Genomic DNA, 23,325 nt, shown 5'->3' with positions numbered 1-23,325 from the left:
GACCCGGGAATCTTAGTCATCTCGACCGCTTTAAGTCCTGAGCAAATTTTGAATAAATATTGGTTTTTAACCTAGATTTCAAATACTAAAATTATTGATCAGGTTTGTTTTAAAGACGAAACCTTCATAATACCATATTAACCATTTCAGTTTCAGCAATAATTAGCATTATATACGTTTCAAAACGTAAATAAAACAGTCATTAACCTTAACAGTTGCCTCTTTCTCCTATCTTACCGTGACATTGCAACAAAACAATCAGTGTTACCATAAGACATTAAGGCTGACTGCAAAACAAAAATTCCCAGCTGATCTCCATAACCTACACAATCGATGCCTACAGGTCTGAGCAACAGAAAGATCCAGAAACTTCAAAAAAAAACAAATAAACATCTAACCTACACAATCGTGTTGGTTAGGTTGTCAGGACTTAAAAATTTACCTACACAAATGAGTGTGCTGGGTTTGAAAGGGGTAAAAGCAATTTTTAGCTGACATTTTGTTATCATTGGTCCGATTTCTATTTTCTTTATTTCAATTGTTAAGTTTCGCCAAGACTTATAAAATATGATTTGAGAGTTGGCCATACTTCCTCTATTTTAAAATGTTATGATCCACTGCCCCAACGGGCCAAATTTACAAAATTAACCACCATCATTATAGCATTTCATATGAGAAGGTTGTTGCAAAACCGACTGCAAATATCTCAAATGGTTGAAAGGTTGTGGGTGGGGAGGGGGTGCAAGTTAATTTTTCAGCCACTCCATATTTAAAATTAGTGTTTGATTTCTTATAGAGGCTTATCTTTCTTTAGATTAAGTTTTATAATTTTTGAAGCCATTCCATACTAATGTACAACTATGAAATGCAATTTGATTTATATTATTGTTAGAAGATTCACAAAGTTCAATGTTCACATAAATTAGATGCCATGTTTTAATATATCTTATCATATACCTAAAAATAAAAATACTAAACTGAAAAAGAAACTCCCTATTCACAAATTGATTATTATTTTCTGGTAGTTGGGTACAATAGTTTTAAACACAGGTTGGCTGTTACTTCTCTGTTTCATTACAGACTTTAAATAATTGAATTCAACCACATCTTCAACTCATTAAAACAAATTAAAAACACTCATAGCAAAATTTAATTATAAAAATTGGATCAAATTAAACATATATCACACTAAAAGCCAGTTACTAAATACTTAATAGAAAAAATTGTTTAACTTCTTGCAAAACAGCAAAAATTATGTGTAATTATTTTTATTCCTTACTAAAATAAGTCAAATGTTTATGGTTATTGTCATTGCTCAAACCATGTAACTACTTCCACACATGGAAGCATTCATTTATTGAATCATTGAGGACTTCTCTTGTGGCTCACTGAACCAGATGTGAAAGCAAACAACTTTTTTATAAGTACTTAGTGAATACAGTATTTCCTTTGAAACCCGGCGTATTATCTAAAATTGCACTTTAAACATTGTTTTTAAGGTCTGTGTAAATTGCCCTAGGTGGTAAAGTTTGTTGATCTTTTTGACCATTTCCAATAATTTGAATTCAGTAAAAAACTCTGTGGGCAAAAATTAGAGTTTAATTCTCATAATCTACATACATTTTTGTATTCAGTTGTGAACTAGACGGGCATTTTACTTTGTACAGAAAAATCTTTCACTGGTATGAAAATTAAACATTAAAATTCATTATTTGTAAAATTTGAGATATCGGTATAAATTTACCAAGAAATAAATGAGTTCTGGAATGGATAATGCTAATGGTGATATTGACAGTGAGGATGGGAGGATTAGTAGAGAAGAAGCAAGAAATCGGAGTGTATTTACTTCAGTGAAATGTATCCGTGGGTTGTTGGACGAGTATTGTAAGTTCAGTACCTTACATGGGCTAAGGTACATTCGAGATTCATCTCTTCCACGGATAGAACGTGTCTTTTGGCTGGGAATATTTCTAACATGCTTGTTTGCAAGCGGAATCATAGTGAAAGACGCTTACTGGTCTTATATAACTAATAAATTTCAACTTGTATTTAATCCAATTAGCACACACGTTTGGGAAATTCCCTACCCTGCTGTGATAGTATGCTCTTACCAAATAAGAAAATCTGTTTTTAATTTAGAAAAACATGCAAGCGAAAAGAAATTCAGGCATTTTAGCAAATTGATTTGTCCAAAAAGAAGTGGTTTATTTATTTCTGAAACGTTCAATGACAGTATTGATGAAGATTTTTTCGACTTTAGGATAAAAGTAGCGATACCGTGCCAAGATTTAATTACTAATTGTAGATGGAACAGCCAACAAACAGATTGTTGCACATTGTTCGAACCAATTTTGACTAATGCTGGATTGTGTTATGTTTTCAACAGTCTACCAGGTGAAATTGTTATCAAGCACTATAGACCGTTGTCTGAGAACAAATTGTTTTATGATGATGATATAATATATTGGGGTCTAGAGAAGGGTTATCCGCAAAGGGCTGTTAGAGGAGACGACGTTCGCCCGTATTGGGTGAGGGTCAGGGGAGAATTTTTCGGTTTGACTTTTGATCTGGTAGATCATAGAGAAGAGGCTCAACAGATATGTTCCATGGACAGCGGGTTCAAGGTTTTCGTACTTCCACCTGATGGGTTCCCGGAAACTGAAAGCTATATGAGGATTCCCACTGGTGTCCACACCCAGTTCAAATTAATTCCGAATTTTATAACTGCAAATGAAAGCCTGAGGTCAGTACCTGTAGATGATAGAGAGTGCCTTTTTCAGAACGAGTCTCTACTGGAATTCTTCAACTACTACAGTCAATCGGCATGTCAGGTGGAGTGCTACACTAAAACAACACTGCGCCATTGTGGATGTGTGCCGACCAACTTACACAGAATAGTAGGCGAATTCGGTTACCCGTACTGCAATGATTCTTCGAACAAATGTTTAGCAACAATATTCAATACAATATTGGTTTCGAAAAGTAAAGGCAGGTTTAGTTTTTTGGAGGAGTGTACATGTTTTCCCGGTTGCTTTTGGATGTCTTACGATTTTGATGTTAGTTTCCAGAAACTGATTGGTCAGCCACCCAACAGCAATGTCGCTCGATTATCAATCTACTTCTCCATCGATCAATTCAACACAATCACCCGACTGAGAACGTCAGATGTTGGGGTAACTCTTTCGAACGTCGGTGGATTGCTGGGACTCTTGTTTGGATTCAGTTTCATAAGCTTTTTTGAAGTCGTGTACTACGGTCTTTTTCGACCAATAAAACAGTTCATAATAGTGTCAACAGTATATGCATATCGTAGTCTAATAAGTGTGGGAGGAATACAAAATTAGTCTAATAATTTTATAAAACCTGAATTGGGATTCTTAGTAGACAGTAAGTAGTAAGCCGTACATGATAAGATGTCTTATATAGTGTCTTTACTCGAGAAGATAAGAAGGAAAATATGTACTTTTGACTGTTCTTCATAGTCATACTAGCTGCAGTTGAAGCTGCTGTTTCACTCTTAAATAGCAGCTGATTTTCTGCCAACGTCAAGCCTCTTTTGTTAGATTGTTATCCCTCACTCCCAAAGAAAAGGATGGAGAGAGTTCCAATGATTCAGATCATCATAGATGGCTGATTGTCTTGGTAGACTCGCTTCACGAGTGCCTGTGGTCGAACCTCAGATTAATAATGGAAGAAATTGATGGATGATGGACTCAGGCAGACGTTGCTTACGAGTTACTGTTGGGGCCAAGACCGCTGACATTGTGCATAATTTTATTTGTTAGTGGCGCATTGGATCTACTCGTCAGTGGAACATGATTCGAAAGTGCTTGAAATCAGGCTTGAACAAAATTAAGTAAGCGAGTTCTGGGATTAAACAATTCTGGATTGTAACAGTTATTAAGTTCAGTGGTTAGCCATTTCTTCCACTCAACACGGGTTAGCAAGTTCCAGGTTAGCCAACTACTGTCTCAATATTAACTATTAAACACTAATAAATGTACCAGCAACATTAAAATTACGTATAAATGCCCAGGGAAACAGCCAAATTTCTACGTTTTATAATGGAGAGTGTATAGGTAGCTGAGAGTGCTAGGCCGCACGTCTAAAACCTAAACCAGCAATCCATCAGTTGAAAATCTTGAGTTAGGGAAATACAATTCAAAAGTAAAACAAACAAAAGTAAAAAAAATATTGTTCAACAAAAGGCATTTTTAAAAGGTAGTTACGAGGTAAACCTCTTGATAACTTTTTGTAAACTAATTCAAAACAAGCCAGGTAAATTAAACACATTCATGTTATAAAGTTGTGTTTTATTTTCCTTTAGTGCTTATAGTATCATGTGCAAAATACAGGTTCAATCATAACATTTATTTCATTCACAATAACACATAAGTTTTTGATTATGGTAAATAGAATTGCAGTAAAATCAACGTAAAGCGAACAATCAAAAGACAATTAAAAACCTTTTTTACAATATACAATCGTTAAGATTAAACAACACTTAGAAGTTATTGTCATTCACAAGGAAGTATAATTTCCGTATAAAGTAAGGACAAGTGAAAAACAGAGCTGAACGGAGATTCTTATTAGAAACAAATTTCTCCTCCCCCCCACCGCAAACCTGCAGACTAAGCCAAGATCGATTGACTGAATTAATTTTTACTAAAATATTTCATGACTGATTAAATTTTTACTAAAATATTTCCTTAGCATGTCAGGTTAATTCCCTGTTTAAATAATATTTAGGTTTAACGAGAAGCCTACAACCAAAAATATCAGCTGAAAGCAGATCCTCGAGACGAGGAACATTGCTGAGTTGGAGGTGAATGAGACCGCATTGGACTCTTTTCAAGGCCACGTTTCGAATGTGTACGTAGCTCAGAAAAGCTACCTTCAGACAAATTATTACTACTGCGATTCTCAACAGAGTTTTCATTACCATGGGAGCTAAGATCATATCTTTCCCGGTACAATGAATAGTGTGGCTTTTATCTAGATGGAGATCTATCGGAGCCTGACATTTTTTACATTCAAGTATTTCAACAGATTTACCATTCAATTACAAAATAACTGAACTGTTGAGCAACGGTAAATAAGACTCCTCAACCTCATTTTCTTGTGTTTATTTAAAAATACACTGTGAACACAAGTGTTCAAGGTGAAATTAAGTTTAAAGCTCAATATTTGTGAAAAGCACTTCCTTTAATACGGTATGATTTTGCAATAAAGTGTATTTAGTTGCATTAATGTAGCCAGTGTACCCGAGTCAGTTCACTTCAAATCCCTAGTGGTATTTATAAGTGTTATACACCATCAGAAGAAAGTGGGTATTTTAATTACATAACACTGTAACCACAGAGAAATCTTTAAAACTAAATTCACAGTACTGCGAACGTAGTTTTATTATTTATTTATTTATTATTATGGATGGAATATGTTTAATACCTATTAATTATTTTGCTAACGGAACTAACACATTTTCCTGTTGTAAACATGGACCTTTCCTGAGAAGATTATGGGTTCACAAAAGATGAAACCCTAGTATAAGAACTGAGCTTTGGGCTCGAGTTTTAAATTTTATATTATTTGAGTGCTATTATTTCATATCAATTTGTAGTTTTTGTTACAAAAACTATATTGCACTCGTTAGAAAATATCTTTGGAGAAATTCAACTTTCTAATTTTTTGTTAACTACAGTTGTCAATGGACCGCGAACTAATGCTGCATAAAATCCTGACATGTAATACTCATACTTAAAAATGTCACCACGTACCACCTTCTGCGTACCAAAGATTGAGAAACCCTGAGCTAACAAACTAATAATTCCTTCTTGGCTCCAAATCAAATTGTAAATTCAAGTTTATATAGTCAAATAAATAAAAATTTCATCTATAAAACAATACACATTTAAGTACAGTTCGACTAAACATGATTTATCTTGACACTTTTTACATACACAAAGTTACACATGTTTAGTTCACAAAGTAACAACATTATGTACACGTTTAGGGCTTAACAAAGCCAATCACAATCAATAGATGTACAGTTCTCTCTACAAAATTATAACTCTATCCAAAATATTTTGTATTTACACAAGGGTGGTATACTAGAGGTAATAAGCTCATGTGGATTGAAGTGCACTACTTATAGACATCTTAGGCAATCTACTAATTCTACTGATAGTATATCAAACAGAAAAGTACATAAAATCAGTTCCAAGATGTAAACAATCTAACCTATATTTGACTTTGAGTTTAGAGAAGAAGACCCTACAACAAATATACATAAAAAACAATTTAATTAAAGTAGGCTATGTAGAATACCAAGCGTTAATGGCAAAAGAATGTGCCAAAGAATTACCAAATTTAACCAAACATTGTTAGCAGTTCTCAATTCGTTTTTTGAAAGCTTATGATAATGATATGCACTTAGACAGTCAATGAATCAGACAAAAACAATTATTAAAGAGCAGATAATACAGAAGGAATGTATATACACAACTAACTTACCTAAGAAAAGAGTTGCAGGTAGTTAAAAGCACACAAAAAAAGTTCACAACACAATAAATTTGATATTTTGTCCCAACACAAGGAAGTAAGAAACATGCTTATGATACAACCGTGTGCTTTTAGCTCTGGAATGGTGGGACGGAAATATACTAGTACCGAGCAAGGAAGAGCCCGAACGGCTATTGTTTACAACAGCAGTTGTAGCACACAGGCTATTCCTACATCGTAAGCGCTGTAGTGTGTGATGGTGAGGGGGAGAGGAGAGCTGAAGGGGACGACCAATAGAATTTGAACTAGACACAAGCGACTGGTGCTAGACATGACTTAAGTGTGCCATTGAATGTTTCCTCTGTATTTTCCTTCTATGTCGTCCCAACAACGGGTTTCGTCAGACAAAAGGTGATGGCCAATTTAACTTTTTTGTGTGTTTTTAACCTTGTCCTCTTCATAGGTTAGTTAGTTGTGTATCCATCCCTTCTCCCTAATGTATTCCTAAGCCAGGTGTTTTACTTCCAAAAAACTTATTAATAAAGTCTATAAATTTGTTGAAATATGATCTCTAGTGTACTTCATAAACTTAACTGCAAAAACCTCAACGGAGTAAAATGACTAGCAACATAGACTAACCAACACAAGTAGACTTCTCATTGTAAATTTTGAAGCACGTTTTTCGAGTCAAGTTCATGTACGGTGACACTGGGCGCTAGTGTCGACAAAATTTTGATTCTATCATTTTAGGGTTAATTTCTTTATTTGTGCTTTACTGTTTGGTTATATAACTAGGTGACAAGTTATTGTTTATGATTAAATCGTATTATTTGGTTAAACAAGGTTTTAAATGACTGTAATAACTGGAAACAAGTTGTAAACAAAACACAACCTCTACATAAACCGTACAGAACTAACAATAAAATTGTCTTCAGCTGTTGTATAAGGATGAGAAATCTACTTGGGGGAGTATGTTTTATCTATGCTAGCAATTACAAGCAAAAGTGGCATATGAAATAATGTATTAAATATAAGTATAATCTACACTATATTTTATGTACCCCAATTTTGTGTACAATTTAATAATATTCTAATTGACTCTTTTCCCTGAACTACTTTAAGGTAACATTGGCAATTGCACGTTAAAGTAAAAATAAGTAAATGAAAGAATCAAGCATTAATAGCAGAAAAGAAAATCAGATATTCACTCGTATAATATATAATATTAGTAAAGGTTAATAAAAATAAAAATAATATATTAATATGTATGTTCCTACTATATTATTTACAAATCATGTAAATATTACATTTAATTAATATACTATAGATACACAAGTAATTACACATATATATAGGTAGTAATATTTACAATTAGCACCAATTACCTATTTGAACAGTGAGACATTTTCCCACCTGCTACGAGAAAAAAATAGATTAACGTAACAAAATTATAACTATTATAGTACTAATTTTGAGAGTTCTGTAGGAGTGTGCGAAGTAGGTATTTTAAGCCAAGTATGAATGGAGATGAGAGTGGGATGAGTGGCGCGATCTTTTAGTCTTGTTATTGACTAAGGCCGACATGTTCCTTACACAGAACTGTTAATTAATAACAGCCAATGGCAGCAACTAAGGGACTTACAGTTTATAGTGGAATCCGAACCACATTTTAGCCTTGTAATTTATGAATTCTTTAATATTTGAGCCCGCTCGATATTGATGAGTATTTCAAACATTCAAATAGTAAATAGACCTAACGGTACCAGTAAGTTTTTCATAAACTTTACTTTATACAATAAAGTTAATTTATGGAGGAGCTGCAAGATCTTATTAGTTTTCAGATTACACTATTCATATAATTTTCATATAAATTCATCGAAGAGTATCAAGATAGATAACACTTAAATCATGCATATGGATTCCGTCCAAGTTGCCATACATGTGAGGTCGTTAGTGCCTTGTGAGTTGGATAGTGAATGTAGATCTTGAGTGGAAGTCATTTCTGAGCCTAAGACACAGCAAATTATAACCAAGATGAGAAATTATGTGTTTGACAACAGCACACCACAGGTTGACATATACGAAACAGCTATTCAGAACCTTGTAAATCAGCTTTTCAAAGGCCACGTCACAGTACTCGCGCACAGTCAAACCTGCACTGGTAAGACTTACAGCATGGGATCATGTCCCTCATCAAACCTTTCAGATCATTCAGAGAGCTATAACCGACATGTTGCAAAAATAGAGAATAATGACGACTGGATATAGTTACTGCAAATAGTTACTCAGTAATATTCGATATTCGGATATATTATGAAGTATTCTATTTAATTTGATTCAAACCCAAAAATCCCTATTCACACACCCCTAGAATTCTGATACAGTTGAAAACAAATTATAAACAATAGGTTAAAGATTATTTTAAGACTATTAAACAAAAAAATTAAATATTCCTTCCATAACTAACAGCTACCAACTAAACAAATATTTTACAATTATTTCACTAAATCTACAAAGTTGTTGCATGTCTCAGTATTTTTACCTCAGAACTTAAATACTAAAACAGCATTCCAAACATGAAATGGTCTTAAGTTATGAGATCACCAAATAGTATTTACTACATATTCAATCAGTCTAAACACTATACCTAAGTTGATTAGAGATGGCAGGAAAAAAGGATAACTCAAATAGAGAATAGTTCATAACAAAGGAAACGTTTAGTAATTTTGAATTTTGTAACTATTGGGAAACCTCCTTTATTTAAAGAATTAGGGTACGAATTTCTTTTTAAAACACAATATGTCAGACATCAAATGATATGTAATTTGATAGGCTTGATTATTGCCCCAACAATCTTGTTGTTTTCAGTTGTATAATAATTATAATCGATTAGGCATTACCTGTGTCCATGCTATCCTTGGCAGTAAAACAGGTCACGATCTGATAATTTCACAAAGTGAAGTTGGAAATAATTCAAACTTTAGTTGGCCGATCAATCCCATAGATTTTCACAATAAATAGGCCCTAGTGTATCTAATTTTGCAATGAGCTCACCAAAAGGAAAGCTAAACCTAAAATATATTACAATACAACCAAAAAAAATCAGCTTTTCATTTTTTAATTATATTGTGGTAACATTGTTTGGACTCTCCTAACATGAGCAAGTATTGAATTTGAATATTTGATTCTTTTATAAAGTTCACACAAGCAAATTCTGACACAAAACAAGTCCTGGGAATAAATTGAAAACAATAATCAAATTTTCAAGAAATAAATAGGCCTAGATATAGAATCTATATAGATAGCTTTTTTAAAATCTACAGAATGTATATTTATATTACCACAAACTCAATGATTCTACGCTGATGTAAAGTAAAAAATAACATAATTTTATTATGTAGGCAAGACAAGTGGTTACTGTGGTCATTTTAAAATCTGAAGCTCGCTGGTTCGATTCCATGCGAAGCGTTACCAGACACAGATGTCATTTATCACAAAGCTTTCAATTAATGATGAATCCACTTAGTTTAAAAAATAAAAAAACACAGCCTACTATCAATGAAATGTTGTTTAAATAAAACTTTTGCAAGAATAAAACTGCTTAGTAACTACAGAGTAAAAATTAGTCTACATGAACATCTCGTGTCTTATATACATTACTTATAAATGATATGTATTGAGTACGTAATTCAGTTGACTAAAATGATACAGAAAAGATTCAAATAGTAATTTGGTACAAAACGTCCCTAATGAAACATAAGTATACAAAAATAAACACGTCTCAGTTTTAGAAGATTATACATCAAGTTTAAAGCATATCAGACCAGAAAACTCGTTTCATAATAAATAAAACAAAAAATTGTCATTAATATTCAAAGTAATTAAGTGGCATTTAATGCCCTTTGCACTTTGAGAAATAACAAAGAATTTACATTTCTTCACAGTTTAGTACAAAATTGGCATTAAAATACCATATCTTTCAAGGACTACACTGAATCGTGCCACAAACCTTGCTGCTCAATTGTGAGGCGCTCGCTTGCCGCTCATGTATCCGACCCACCGACCTGCCGTTGTCGATAACAGAGGATCTTTGTCTATCGTGGCCAGCAGCAACAGCTGGTTAACATGTGTGGCATGATAGTCCCACCTGAAATTCAAAATGCACATTTCAGGCTACTGACAGTTCTCTCTGATATTCGCATAATGGATTGTATCAAAACCGATTCAGTTTGTCATCGGCGAGTTTCACATAATGAAACTTTTGAAAAGGTTCACGTCATTACTTGTCACGTCATCATACTAATCAGTTTTAACACAGTTAAAAGTAATGCATTTAGCGTTTTATTTCCTACCACTTCTTTTCCATTCAGTTTTACTTAATATACCGTTTAATATATCTCAATCACTTTTGTAAGATGTTTTCAGAACAAACATCAGTAGACATTGGTTTGTAAATGGCTGTGGACAGATAAAATAAATGAGAGAGATATATGTTCTGCAGTCTTTTTCTGAGATCAACATGATTGTAAAATATCGCATGATTGCTTCCCAGTTGCTGCGCAACAACCAACAAGCAAAAACAGACACTTAATAACAATTCAGTTTAAATTTTATTTTACTACTAAAATTTACTTTAAAACCAACCCATCCTTACACTTTACCTTGCAATGTTGGGAGCACAACCGATAGTGAGGTGGCGTAGATCGTAGTTTGTGCCCGATCCAGTGTCGAACATGAGTAGCAGCTTCTTGAGCGACTTGATGCCTTGACTGAAGAGGGCAGCAGCATCGCGAGCTTGCAACGCAGGAGCCAGACTCACCAGGTCGTACAGTCCGATCAACGAGTAGATAAACCCATTGAGGACCAACGAAGGCGGGTCTGTCGGATACTCCTCATACCATGGGATCTGGACAATCATTGGGTAATGAGTGTTTGAGGTGAATTAAGGTACAAAATTGAATATGCATCTATTTTCTACCTCAAGTTAAAACTCTTTAACGTTTTAGCATTACAAACAAGTACTAAATTATTCATTTATTCAGTACAGTATATGTTAACGGTGTGTCAGTTGGCTATTTAATAAAGGTGTAGCCAACGGTATGATGTTCCATACCTACACCAATTGTTACTATCTAAAATGTAATGACATGAGGATTACTTTCCTAATGAAATTTGCCTTATATATTACTACCACAAGTACCACATAGGTTAATGTAAAAAAAAAAAAAAAAAAAAAAAAAAACACTTACCTGGCCTAAAAACAGAGCCAAAACTCCCCCGTCTTTACTTAGCACTCTGAATGGCTTGAGTGCTTTGAGCGCAGCGTCCAGGTACTGACGATCACCACCTGAGTGGTAGTACGCTCGAGCAAGCACAGAAATGCCGTGCCCTTGGCCCATTGCTGACAACCTGGAATCACATCTCATTTTAAAATGTGAAGTAAGAAGATCAACCGAGCACAATGCATGTTGAAGGAGCGGTAGTTTCCTAAACAGCCAAGTAGCTGCTAGGTATGTTATGAAGAAACCAACCCCCCCTAGGTACTAGGGTAGGCCTACTTGAAAAGGCTCTTGTGAATGGATCAAGTCTTTAACAGCCTCGTACCACCTGTCTTGCTGATCCAGCGGAACTAAGTTGGATTTCTGAATGACTCTCTGGTATTGGGCAGCATATCAGGAGTTTTTCCAATATAAAACCAGTTGACAACAACTCCGCGAACTAAGGTTTTGTGGTACCGTATTGAAACCTTATATCCCTCCAATTGTCCATAGTTTAGGCCTTAATGTCCACCTATTTTTGGCGCATTTGCAAGGTTTTATTAAAACAGATCTGAGAAGCTTAAAACAATGTTAATTCTAATGTTCTATATACCATTTTGTTTGGAAAATCATGGGCTTCAATATCATACATAAAACATAAGGAATATTTGTTTCAAAAAAAATTTTTAGGTAAAAAAAAAATTATTTTGGAAAAATTGAAAAAAAAAAAAATAAGTTCGCGCTCAATGAAATTGTATAAATTATAGGCCTATAAATATTTGAAAATAGCCACTTTGTTCTAAATTTAATGAGGATTACAAATATATAATCATATAGTGAGGTAAGTTATCAAATAAATAAGTTATGAGTGAAAAACGGATTTCAGTACATAGCGTTTAGCTAAGAATGCATAGCCTAACCATAGCTAGGAATCTGGCTGATAATTTACATCAATATCACTACCTACTTCTTCAGGATCATCAACCAGCCCTTCAAAATCACTTAAATCTTCTTATAATGCACCAAGTATATCACTACTTTTGATTTTTAACACTAAAACAAAAACGTAATAAAACACATCAGTCATCGGTCCGAGGATAACCAAGCTGTTTACGAATACGCACGTCAGCTGTCTGCTACAATTACGATCGGCTCGGAGAACATACAGCGCTGAGACAGACCTCTGGAGAAAGCTTAGAATATAACGGAAAGAACGATACCTAACTCGATCCAGTTCAATCCGATTCAGTCAGTCATAGAGCCTACGCCGTAAACGATGTTCGTGCGTCGAAAAATCGACGCGTGACACTACACAAAGTGTGTAGCGCGTCGATTTTTCGACGATGGACGCTCGAAGGGATATAGTCAGTGACCATTTCCATAATCCAAGGGATACAAAGTATTTGTTCTGTGATGTTACAAATTGCACTAAACTGGACGGCAGCAAATTCACAAAACAAGGCATCAGACCTGCTAACTGCAGAAAATAAATTACGTACAAGAATTCTGTAGTGGTTACAGAATAAAAGTAAATAACTAGAGTTCTGTAAGTAATTTTAGATTTTATTGTTGATCAAACTTCTCAATCTCTATTCAAATGACCTCTAAAATCAACATTTCAACTGCTAAACAATAAGGTGTGTTACATACCAGCCCGGTTGCAAATCGCGCATGCCTTGCACGCCACGACGCCGGACAGGATTGGGCCAGCCACCTGTGTCTGGGTCCTGATGATGTACGAACCACCGTGCAGCCGCGTAGAACTGCGACATGTGCTCGCTGGACGACAGAGTCAGGTTGTCCAACATACCAGATCCAGTTAGAGTGATGGTCCCCACCTGACATGACAAAACTCTGTAGAGAACCCATTTACAATGGCGTCAAATCAAACAATGATAGCCTACATAGCCTACTTGACTTTCAACAGGTTGTGATGATACTGTAATAACAATTTAAAATATAAAGCGTAACAACTCATTTTGGAGGAGAACTTTACCAATTCAACCCTCGCGATAATCTCCATACTTACACCAATTATTACTGTATGAAATATAATAACATATGAGGATTTCATTCTTAATTCTGTTGATTTCATGCAATTGCAGCGACTTTCCCAAACCTGGCAACATCAATATCATTTTCCAATCACCATTTTTTACTTGACAAGATAACGCAAAAAGAAAACAAATGGCAGGAATTTTCTTGTCCTGCACAAAATTCATACACAATTCTCAGTATTTTTTCCAGTCACCAAAATTCACGATTCCCGATTTTCCACGTCAGCTGTACACCCCCCGTTAATACACCCTGTTAATAGTATCATGTGTATGAAGTTTGAACAGTGGTCATAATTGCCTCCTTGTATGAAGAATACTCTAAACTTGCACCCCATTGGCTTGTAATTAATAGACTTAAAAGTGCAAGTTTTTCATAACGGTATTTAAAAAATGCTCATCTAACTGAAGGAATTTGAATAGGGAATGCAAAAAATTTTGGTTTCCTGTAGTAGCGGGAGAAAACTGCCTTACTTTGAATTTAGATCGAGATATCTTGCGCTTCCCCATGTTGAGCAATACCAAGCCTTTCTGCAAATCCACGAGCAAATCTCTCGTAATGTGATGCCAATCACTATGGTGCTGACAGCCGAGTCCGTAGAAAATGTTTTGCTCCTGAAAAATATAGAAAACACAAATTAATTTGCTTTGTTCATCATATAAAACCATCCATAAAGATAGTAGGTGATATAAAAGATTTTTTAAGTTAATTGCTACTTAAATCAATCAAGGGGGAAAAAGTTTGTCGCTTTATTTTAATAATTACTATTATTTACATATATATATGTATATGAATTAGAGGAATAGCGTTATCATCATGGTATTATGTAAGTTATATACTTGGGCATCCAGCAGCTGATTGGAGCAGGTGTAGTGCAAAGTCCAGACTTGCTTCTTCTCACGATTGTGCAGTGTTACGGCCAGAGACGAGTTGTCTTCAACTGACAGCCGAACATCTGCACTCAGGACAAAGTCCAACACGTGGTCTACCACTAGGCTGATACCAGCCTCTGTAAAAAGCAAACCAAGTGAACACTCCGCAACTCGGTCAAGTTAATATCAACTGTACCTTAAGGAAAAAAAAATAATATCTGAACCACCAACAACATTTTGTTGGTGCAAACCACACAAAAACCCCACAGACATAACATTTTTTTTGTATGTTAATATCTGAATCGGTGAATATTTGAATATCTGAAAACAATGGGGTTTGGATAGCGGGACTCTACAGTGCTTGAAAAATATACCAGGTGAGAGAGGGGTTTTTTTAGGTGTCCATCTCGTTAAACATGGCTAACTCAAACTTGTATATTTTGTGAATTTGATAAGGGCCAGGGGAATTTGATAACGTATCCTCAGAGACGTAGAGAGGGACATTCTGAATTTTCACTGTCAACAAGTCAAGTTCTTACCAGAGGAAGTTTGAAACTTGAGCACATGAGAGTGGCGAGGCTGCTCCATACTTCTCACAGCAATGGCACCAGGACCAATCGTCCAGTCCGGAGTGGCTCCGCTGCCTTCCTCGAGAATCTTGCGTCTCGGCTCTGGCTCCGTCAGGTTTTTGCTGTAGTGAGACAAACCAAACTGGGCGATCTGCGTTGGGTAGAAGTAGCCTTGACTCTCCCACTGGGTAGACACTGGCACACCTTCATAGGCATGCAGTAAGGTTAGTACATTTTGAAATGTTTACAAGTAAAAAGGATTGAGATAAATATAAACAATAAATAGTAGAGGCCCAAGGACTGATCCTTGAGGTATGCCAATTTTTATTTTCAACATATTACATCTTGAACTATTTACCTGCACCAGCTGAAAAAGGATCGCTAAATATGAGCGTAACAGATTTAATGATTTTTAAGCTACTCCATAAAAAGCTAATTTTTAATAAGAATTTCATGAGAGACAGTCAAAAGCTTTAGCCAAATCTACTAATGAAGCAGACATATTAATTTTAGTATCAAAGCCATTAAAAATATCTGTAATTTTGTTTTGCAAGGCCTTGATTGTCACTGAACAAGTTATTTTTTTTTCAAAATATGAATACATTTGTTAGTGTGATCAGTGTTTCATATTTTAGAAAGAATTGGGACTAGAGATATCGGTCAATGATAATGTGTACGTGATTGTAGGGGATAAGCAAGATTTTTGTCTCGATTGTGAGAGAGCGTGATGATGAACACATGACCAACAGTATTACCACGATAAAATTGTCATCGATAAGCGATGGCATAGTCAGATTAAGCGAGGGGTCGGACTAGCCAAGGTCGGATTAGTGGGGTTCTACTGTTTTCAGTAAATTTAAGAGTTCATCAAGAATTAAGAATTTAATTCAACAAAACAAGTTAAAAATAAACACACTGTACAGTTGACAACAAGTGGCATTAGTAATATACATGAAAACTGAAAACACTAAATTTATATTTCAATTTATTATAAAATGCTGTTTTTTTTCCATGAGTCAAAGATTTTTAGGTTTGTTTGGCTTTGATGATGACACCATTGTATGATTTTACAAGTATCCCAATGCCTCACTATGTAAACAAGCTTACACAAAAAATGACAATAGGTTATGTTGCTAACATAACAAGTGTCATTTTCAAATCCCCTAGAATTTATTTTACCCCTAATCACATGTTATTTCAAACCTCAATCAGGGCCGGATTTAGCATTTTGGCGCCCCTAGGCCCAAATAATTTCCCGCCCCCTAGTCTGGCCACAGTTACTTTCCTTCAAACCTTTATTTAAAACTATATCGTGCAGGGGCGTACAGTAGGGCTTTGGAGGGTATAGAATTTTTCTAAAAACAATTGCAAACTAATATTAATATTTTTTTGTTAATTTTAAAGATTAATTCATCATTTTTTTAATATTCAACACAACGTATTATATATATATTTTAACTTGATCATGCAGATTGTTGTAAACTATTCAAAAGATTGGTAATAACTTTTGTTTTGTAAGGTGAGGGTGGTAACAGTGTCTAGAATGCATACTCCCCTAATTCCTCCGATCAGTAGCGCCAGGCCAGCATAGTGGCAGTGCAGTGGCAATACGATACATACCGTACCGCTCGGGCGCTCGTCAACGGCAACATCCCTACAGCCTACTCCCGTATAACCAATGTCCGTTACCAATGTTGTAACGAAAGTGATGCAAAATTCTGTAAAATAGTTTACATTTTCTAACAATTATTTCTACCTATGAACTTCAGAATCAGAATGCTTTACTAGCCAGAGATTTTCTTATCAACTATGACTATTTATTTTTATTTTTACATATTTAAAAAAAATCCTCTCGGCCGTGCGCCCTCTGGGAGCTTGCGCCCATAGGCCCGGGCCTACCGGGCCTATTGGGAAATCCGGCCCTGACCTCAATAAGAAGTCAAAATGATAACAAGTCTTATTTAATAATCCCCATGAGTCTTGCTATGGAGGTTCTACTGTACCTTAACTCGGTGTGGTATGCAGTGTGCAACACTACACAATGATTTGATGTCAAAACTATTTTTGTGCTAATTGAGATATTTCAACATTGATTCGATGGTACAGTAGCTCTAGTTCTACTGCTTCAACAATTTCAATGATGTTGTTATTCTCTTGGTAAAAACTTAAATGAAACTAACCTTCAATAGCACTGATACATTTGACTCGTTCTCTGAGTTCGACATTGTAATTCTCAAAGTACAGAAAGACGCCGCGAGGCTCGTATCTAGACTTGGGGTAGTAGACCTTGGAGTAAGAGTGGGACCATTCAAACCTTTCATATCCATCATACGTTGCTAGCTTGCCATATACCTACAAACATTGAGTTTAGACTTACAATAACTTCATTATCATTTTCTATTTAATCTATGAGCAAACCATCCATGTAAGGTACATTTAAATATGCAATTGTTCACCTCGCCTTGAAAAAGGTTTTACTGACACGAGTGAATTGTTCTTGAGCAGGCCTAAACGTCTCAATAGCGGTCAAGTACAAGGTGACATTTCTTATTCTATTTAACGTTAATTTGGCAACATTAATTGAAATCTTATCAGATAATGTAATTTCCATATAGTCTAATTTATAGTTGTCTCTATCTAAATTTTTAGTATTTTAAAACCCTTAAATTAATTTTACTCACCAGTATTGTACAAAAATCAAAAACTTAGAATCTAATAGCCTACAGGTAAACTAGGAATAATTGATTCAAATTGTTTGGTAATTATAATGGATTTGAGTTTAACAATAGGTATAATATATGATACTGTGGTCACCTCATCTATTGTATTATGCTAACCAATAAATACACTTATTAGGTATTAAAAACTTTAAAAACAGAAGCCTACCTCAAAGTACTTATGAAGAAATGAAAAAGGTATATAAACTTCTTCTCCTTCTCTTCGGCAGCCAATCGTGTATTCTCCATTAATGTTGCAATCGAGTTCTTCAAACCCTTGTCCTTCGTTGCCAGAGCGCTCACTCTGTCCATCCTAGAAGAACAAAACCTCGTAAACATCATTCCTATAACCACAATATTCCATGTTAAATCTATCACTGCAACAAATGCAGTCTGTGTTGACATTTTTCAAAATCTCCTTTGGAAAATCTCACCAGTAACTTATTTACAAGCGTGTGGAATTAAAAATCAATGAATAAAACTACCCTTTTATATTTCATTATTTCTATGTACATTCAGGGACATCGCCCAGGGAGGTAGGGAGGAGTCACCCCACCTTGTGACTGGGTGGGGATCAGGGTTGCAAACTTAGGTCAGAGAAAAATCGGGACATTACCCCCCTCCCTCCCGGATTGACATAGGCTTAAATACGGGCATAAGGAACCAAAATCGGGACAGTCCCGGCAGAATCGGGACGGGTGGCAACCCTGTTGGGGACCTGTGAAAAAGTGTAAAAGCTGGGAATTTTGAGTATTTGAAAACATGAGTTGGGATTTTGGGTTGGGAAATTTGAAACTGTTATTGACTGCTACTACCTACTTTATGGTCTCAAAACATTTCACAAATCCAACGTAGCTGGTGAAACAGTTGACTTTGTCATATTTTTAACAATACAAAATAAAACTAAAATGACATTTACCTAAACTAAAATACATTTACTTATCATCTAAATATTCGGAAAATGAATATAATAATTTTTCAATTTTTCCTTATTGTTTAAAATCATTATTTAATTTTGAGACACTGTTCAATTTCTTTGAAGTCAGTGGGTAGACTGTTGTAAAGCCTTAAACCCATAAAATAGGAGATTTTTCATATAAACTTAGGCGATGTCTTGGTTGCCCCACCATGGTAATCTTCACGAAGTGAAGATTATTATGGTTTTTCTAATAGGGTTATCAAAGAAATTATTAATGAAATAGTAGAGCCATTAACATTTCTCTTCAATAAAATGATGGATCAGGGTATATACCCTAAAAAACTTAAACTTTGTAAGGTAATGCCAATTTATAAAAAAAGGTGAGAAAAAAAAACCCATCCAGTTACCGGCCAATCTCTCTTGTACCCATACTAAGTAAGATCTTTGAAACCTGCATAAGCACAGCTCAATACATATTTTATCAATAATGATCTATTTTGTGATGAACAGTTTGGTTTTATGCAAGGTAAGTACATGCAAAGCAGTAGAAAGTATTGTCAGTAAACTTTTAATGAACTTTGAAAATAAACTTCTTTCGTCCGCATTACTAATTGATTTAACAAAAGCTTTTGACTGTATGCAACATGAGCTTCTTATTAAGAAACTGTACAGCTATGGTATAAGGGACCAAGAGTTGAATTTGTTAGCTTCTTATTTAAGTGACAGAGAGCAAATGGTAATACAGGGCAAAGACAAATCTAGCTTTAAGAAAATTGAAAATGGTGTACCCCAGGGGTCAGTGCTTGGGCCACTACTATTTATCATTGCAGTTGATGATTTCTCTTTCAATATTCCTTGTACCTCTGCTTTTTATGCAGATGATACAACACTCCTAAACAGCCATAAAGATTTAAAGGAACTTAAAAAAACTGAGAGTCAGGCTTTAGAAGTTGCACAAGAATGGTTCCAATCCAATCATTTAATTGTAAATAATCAGAAAACTGAAAATATAATTTTTACTCTTAACTACTCTATTTATAAGGATATTAAATCTGTGAAGTTGCTAGGCATATATTTAGACAGCAGACTAAGTTGGGATAGTCACTTAGAGCAATTGTGTAAGAAACTGGCCAGAGTGGTTTGTCTTCCCAGAAAACTAAGACACTGTGTTACTGCAGATATGCTGATTACTGCATACTATGCTTTTTTTCATTCCCATCTACGATATGGTATAACCTTATGGGGCAACTCTTGCAGTGCACAGACTGCTCTTGGATGGCAAAAAAAGGCACTGAGAGCAATCAAGAATATACCACAAAGACAGTCTTGTAAACCAATATTCAAAGAATTACAAATAATGACTTTGCCTAATCTATATATTTACTGTTGTCTAATAGATGTTAAGGAGTCTTTGAAAAATTTTACAACTAGAAACGAAACTCATCAGTACTATACTAGGAATAACTATCAATTAGATTTAGCTTTTGTAAGATTGGAAAAAACAAAGAGCAGCCACATATGTATGAAGATACAACTATTCAATAAATTGCCAAAAAAGGCATGGATTGTACCCTTTAAACAATTTGTTTCTATCATAAAACAATGGCTTAAGGAAAATGTTTTTTATTCCATAGACGATTATCTGGCCTGTGATATTAGTTCCCTATGTTTTTAGAACATCAATGTTAATATTAATATATTTAAATATTTAATTGTTATTATATTTAAAGATTTTATTGTTATTATATTTACAGATTTTATTTTTGATCATTGACATGTTAATTGTTAATTTATTTATTTTAGAGTTAATTATGTTTAACTGTTATTTTTTAAAGAGTGATTGCTACTCACTTGGTGCATTCTTGATGTTAGGCCTACTCTAACAGGAAATTAACTGTATGTATTATTAGAAAAAAAAAGAAAAAACTTTGACGATGTCTATTGTAATACTTGTATTGCTTAATGACAAATAAAGATCTTGAATCTTGAAAATACACATTTAGCCTAGTTCTTGTGAAGATATTTTTTCTTATGCTGCACTATTCTTCAAGCTAACCAATTAAAAAAACACAAATTTTGTACACCTTACTGTCTTGTGTTATTAACTGAGCTCTAGGGAAAATCTCGTTAATTTAAAAGGCCTACACTTAATAATTTTACGCCTATAATCCAAATGATTAAACTCATTACCGTATCTACTATTTCAAACCAAATGTGTTTATTTGCCATAATGTAGGCTACCGGTACTAAAATGTATACTATGAATTGTTAACTCTATAAACTGTCACATGAGTTATAGTTTTTAGATTTTAGATCGATCATGAATGTATGTTACCTGGTCATTATCTCGAAGATGATGTGCAAAGGCTCTCAAATCACCACCACATCGACTCCAAACTGACAGTGTTACCAACACTCCAACCGCACTCAGACACACTACGGACATCTTCAGATTCACCCTCATGGTACTTCACAGGTCTGCAACCATCTGTAAGCATCAGGTCATGTTTTGGTAGCATAAATTTAAAATGGAGGCTAAACAAGTAAGTAGGCTAAACTGATACCTAGGCCTATATTTGCAATCCTAAACTAGGCCTACTAGATTTTTAAGCAGAATTACTTTAAAAATGTGACCATGGGGACCTATATTGATTTATATCACCACACCTAGATTATATTAGAATAACGGTGCAAAGGTTTGTCCGAGCTCACAAATATTAGCCAAACCAAGTTAAACTTACGGGATGGAGGTAAAGTTGTGATTTCTTTTGTTTACATTCAAGTATAATTTACTTGCTCCACTGTTAAACTAAACAGGAATGAATATAGGAAAACTGATGAGGAGAATAGAGGATAAAAAGTTAATGCAAAGGCATTTAAGTACAAATGTAACGAACGATCAACAGCATCAATTGATCAACACAACTGAGCACTGAACACTGGAGACTAATGCTCAGATCTTATTTAGGGATATGGGTTGGCAGATGTCCGACTTTATCCGGATTTGTGGCTGTATCAAGTGTTTCGAAGTTAGGTAGGCCTACAGAAGGCTTTTGTGCTATTAAAGTAGCTTAGTCTGTTAAATGCAGAGAAATAACAATCTCAAAAATTCTTGGATCGTTTTTACATAACCTAAGTTATCTCAGGCTAAACCTAGGTGTTTTGGTATAGGTAGTCAATCACTTAGATAAAATCCATTGGTTGATTTGGCAGGATTTGAACCCGGAACCTCAGGAATCGAAGTTTCATGCTCTTCCACTAGACCACCATGCTCTCCAAAATGCATAGGCTAGGTAATTATCAATTGATTGTCATGTGGGAACGCCACCTAGGTATGTATTTTAACCCAAATATATAAGAGTGAACAATGATTGTAGAATATTTTTAGATGAATATTTCAGGTCTGAGCAACAGAAAGATCCAGAAACTTCAAAAAAAAATAAACATCTAACCTACACAATCATGTTGGTTAGGTTGTCAGGACTTAAAAATGAGTGTGCTGGGTCTGAAAGGGTTGAATAGGCTATGTAGCCTAATGTGTTATAAACATAATGATAAATAGTAAACACTATGACAGAACAGAACCAGGTTACAGTGTTTATACAAAGACATTTATATGCCCTAGCCTATTAACCAAGTTAGTTGAATCGGTTATGCATTTTTTAAATCATTATGTTCTAAAACAACTTAGGCCCTAACTGACAAGTTAGGAAAAAATAGCTTGAATACAGTATGTTTACGCAACTTGGGTGTAGTTCCGTTTATCAATCTTCTAGAAAATTTAAGGTTATTAGGGCCTACCTGCTTTCACAAAGAGACTGTGTGCAATTCAACAGGTAGTGTAGAACCTGATTTGTGATTATGAACTGAGTAAATTTATCTGAAATGGTTAACATTTCATATAAAACATTACAGAGATAATAATATTGATCAATATGTAAATTACATTTTACTTTCTGTACGACTACGAACTATGTTATGCACTATCTCTCTCAACTCAAGTCTCAACTCTCAACTCAACTCAAGGGACTCCCGGACTCAAGCTCGCTGTCACTGCTGAGTGCTGTCAGTGTCAGGGGCCCTATTTTTGAAATGGTTGACTGTTGAGTTGTGTGTTGAGTCATTCTATTTCCAATCGTTTCGTATTTTTGAAACGATTGACGTTGGACTTATCCAACCAAAACTACTCACCACCTACTGAGCTGTTGAGTGGACGGTTGACTGCACTTTCTTCTTCCTCTTTCGGCAAAAATTGCTCTTTTTGAGTCGACGCCATATTGCTATTGCTTTAATTAAAATTACTAATTGCGATTTAGAGGTTATGTATTTGTTGTCAATGTCTTAGCACCCAATACTTTATTCGATTGTTTTCTGTAATTAATTGCATTTTAATTTATTTACTGTGTCAATACTAGACTATTTAATCAAGGGTTT

General features: G+C 34.8%; 2 protein-coding genes across 4 annotated transcripts; one reads left to right on the top strand and one right to left on the bottom strand.

Moving 5' to 3' along the window:
- Positions 1 to 1,766: 1,766 nt before the first annotated feature.
- On the top strand, positions 1,767 to 3,344 carry LOC129003436 (pickpocket protein 28-like). The gene is made up of 2 exons (XM_054431730.1): positions 1,767 to 2,017; positions 2,315 to 3,344. Exons 1-2 carry the CDS (start codon positions 1,767 to 1,769, stop codon positions 3,342 to 3,344), a joined length of 1,281 nt encoding a protein of 426 aa, XP_054287705.1.
- Positions 3,345 to 4,296: 952 nt separating this feature from the next.
- LOC129002806 (D-glucuronyl C5-epimerase) lies at positions 4,297 to 22,866 on the bottom strand. Of its 3 annotated transcripts, XM_054430878.1 has the most exons (12): positions 22,693 to 22,866; positions 21,227 to 21,379; positions 18,142 to 18,285; positions 17,436 to 17,607; positions 15,226 to 15,459; positions 14,654 to 14,823; positions 14,288 to 14,428; positions 13,410 to 13,597; positions 11,751 to 11,910; positions 11,163 to 11,407; positions 10,511 to 10,648; positions 4,297 to 8,509 (listed from the first exon to the last, which is right to left on the bottom strand). In XM_054430878.1, the coding sequence occupies exons 2-11, from the start codon at positions 21,353 to 21,355 to the stop codon at positions 10,519 to 10,521; spliced, it is 1,713 nt and encodes a 570-aa protein (XP_054286853.1). In that variant the 5' UTR covers positions 21,356 to 21,379; positions 22,693 to 22,866; the 3' UTR covers positions 4,297 to 8,509; positions 10,511 to 10,518. The 3 variants fall into 3 exon arrangements, with proteins under 3 accessions (XP_054286853.1, XP_054286852.1, XP_054286855.1); XM_054430877.1 differs by having other exon boundaries at positions 4,297 to 10,648; XM_054430880.1 differs by having other exon boundaries at positions 4,297 to 10,648; positions 21,227 to 21,369.
- Between the last annotated feature and the right edge of the window lie 459 nt (positions 22,867 to 23,325).

This window comes from Macrosteles quadrilineatus, unplaced genomic scaffold, assembly GCF_028750875.1.
Source record: "Macrosteles quadrilineatus isolate MER2022 unplaced genomic scaffold, UCM_ALF_1.0 Scaffold_9__3_contigs__length_116548681, whole genome shotgun sequence".
NCBI classification, from domain to species: Eukaryota; Metazoa; Arthropoda; class Insecta; order Hemiptera; family Cicadellidae; genus Macrosteles; species Macrosteles quadrilineatus.
Note: the sequence above shows the minus strand (reverse complement) of the source record. Positions and strands in the feature narration are given on the sequence as shown.

What these genes read in the sequence shown, in the direction of transcription:
- LOC129003436 (XM_054431730.1), top strand. Translation starts at nt 1,767, where the DNA reads ATGGATAATGCTAATGGTGATATTGACAGTGAGGATGGGAGGATTAGT. An exon ending in ATAGTGAAAGACGCTTACTG is followed by an intron (nt 2,018 to 2,314) that starts GTCTTATATAAC and finishes TAGATGGAACAG; the next exon opens with CCAACAAACAGATTGTTGCA.
- LOC129002806 (XM_054430877.1), bottom strand. Translation starts at nt 21,355, where the DNA reads ATGAGGGTGAATCTGAAGATGTCCGTAGTGTGTCTGAGTGCGGTTGGA. An exon ending in ATGTATCAGTGCTATTGAAG is followed by an intron (nt 15,460 to 17,435) that starts GTTAGTTTCATT and finishes ATGCCTATGAAG; the next exon opens with GTGTGCCAGTGTCTACCCAG. An exon ending in TATCTCGATCTAAATTCAAA is followed by an intron (nt 13,598 to 14,287) that starts GTAAGGCAGTTT and finishes TTGTCATGTCAG; the next exon opens with GTGGGGACCATCACTCTAAC.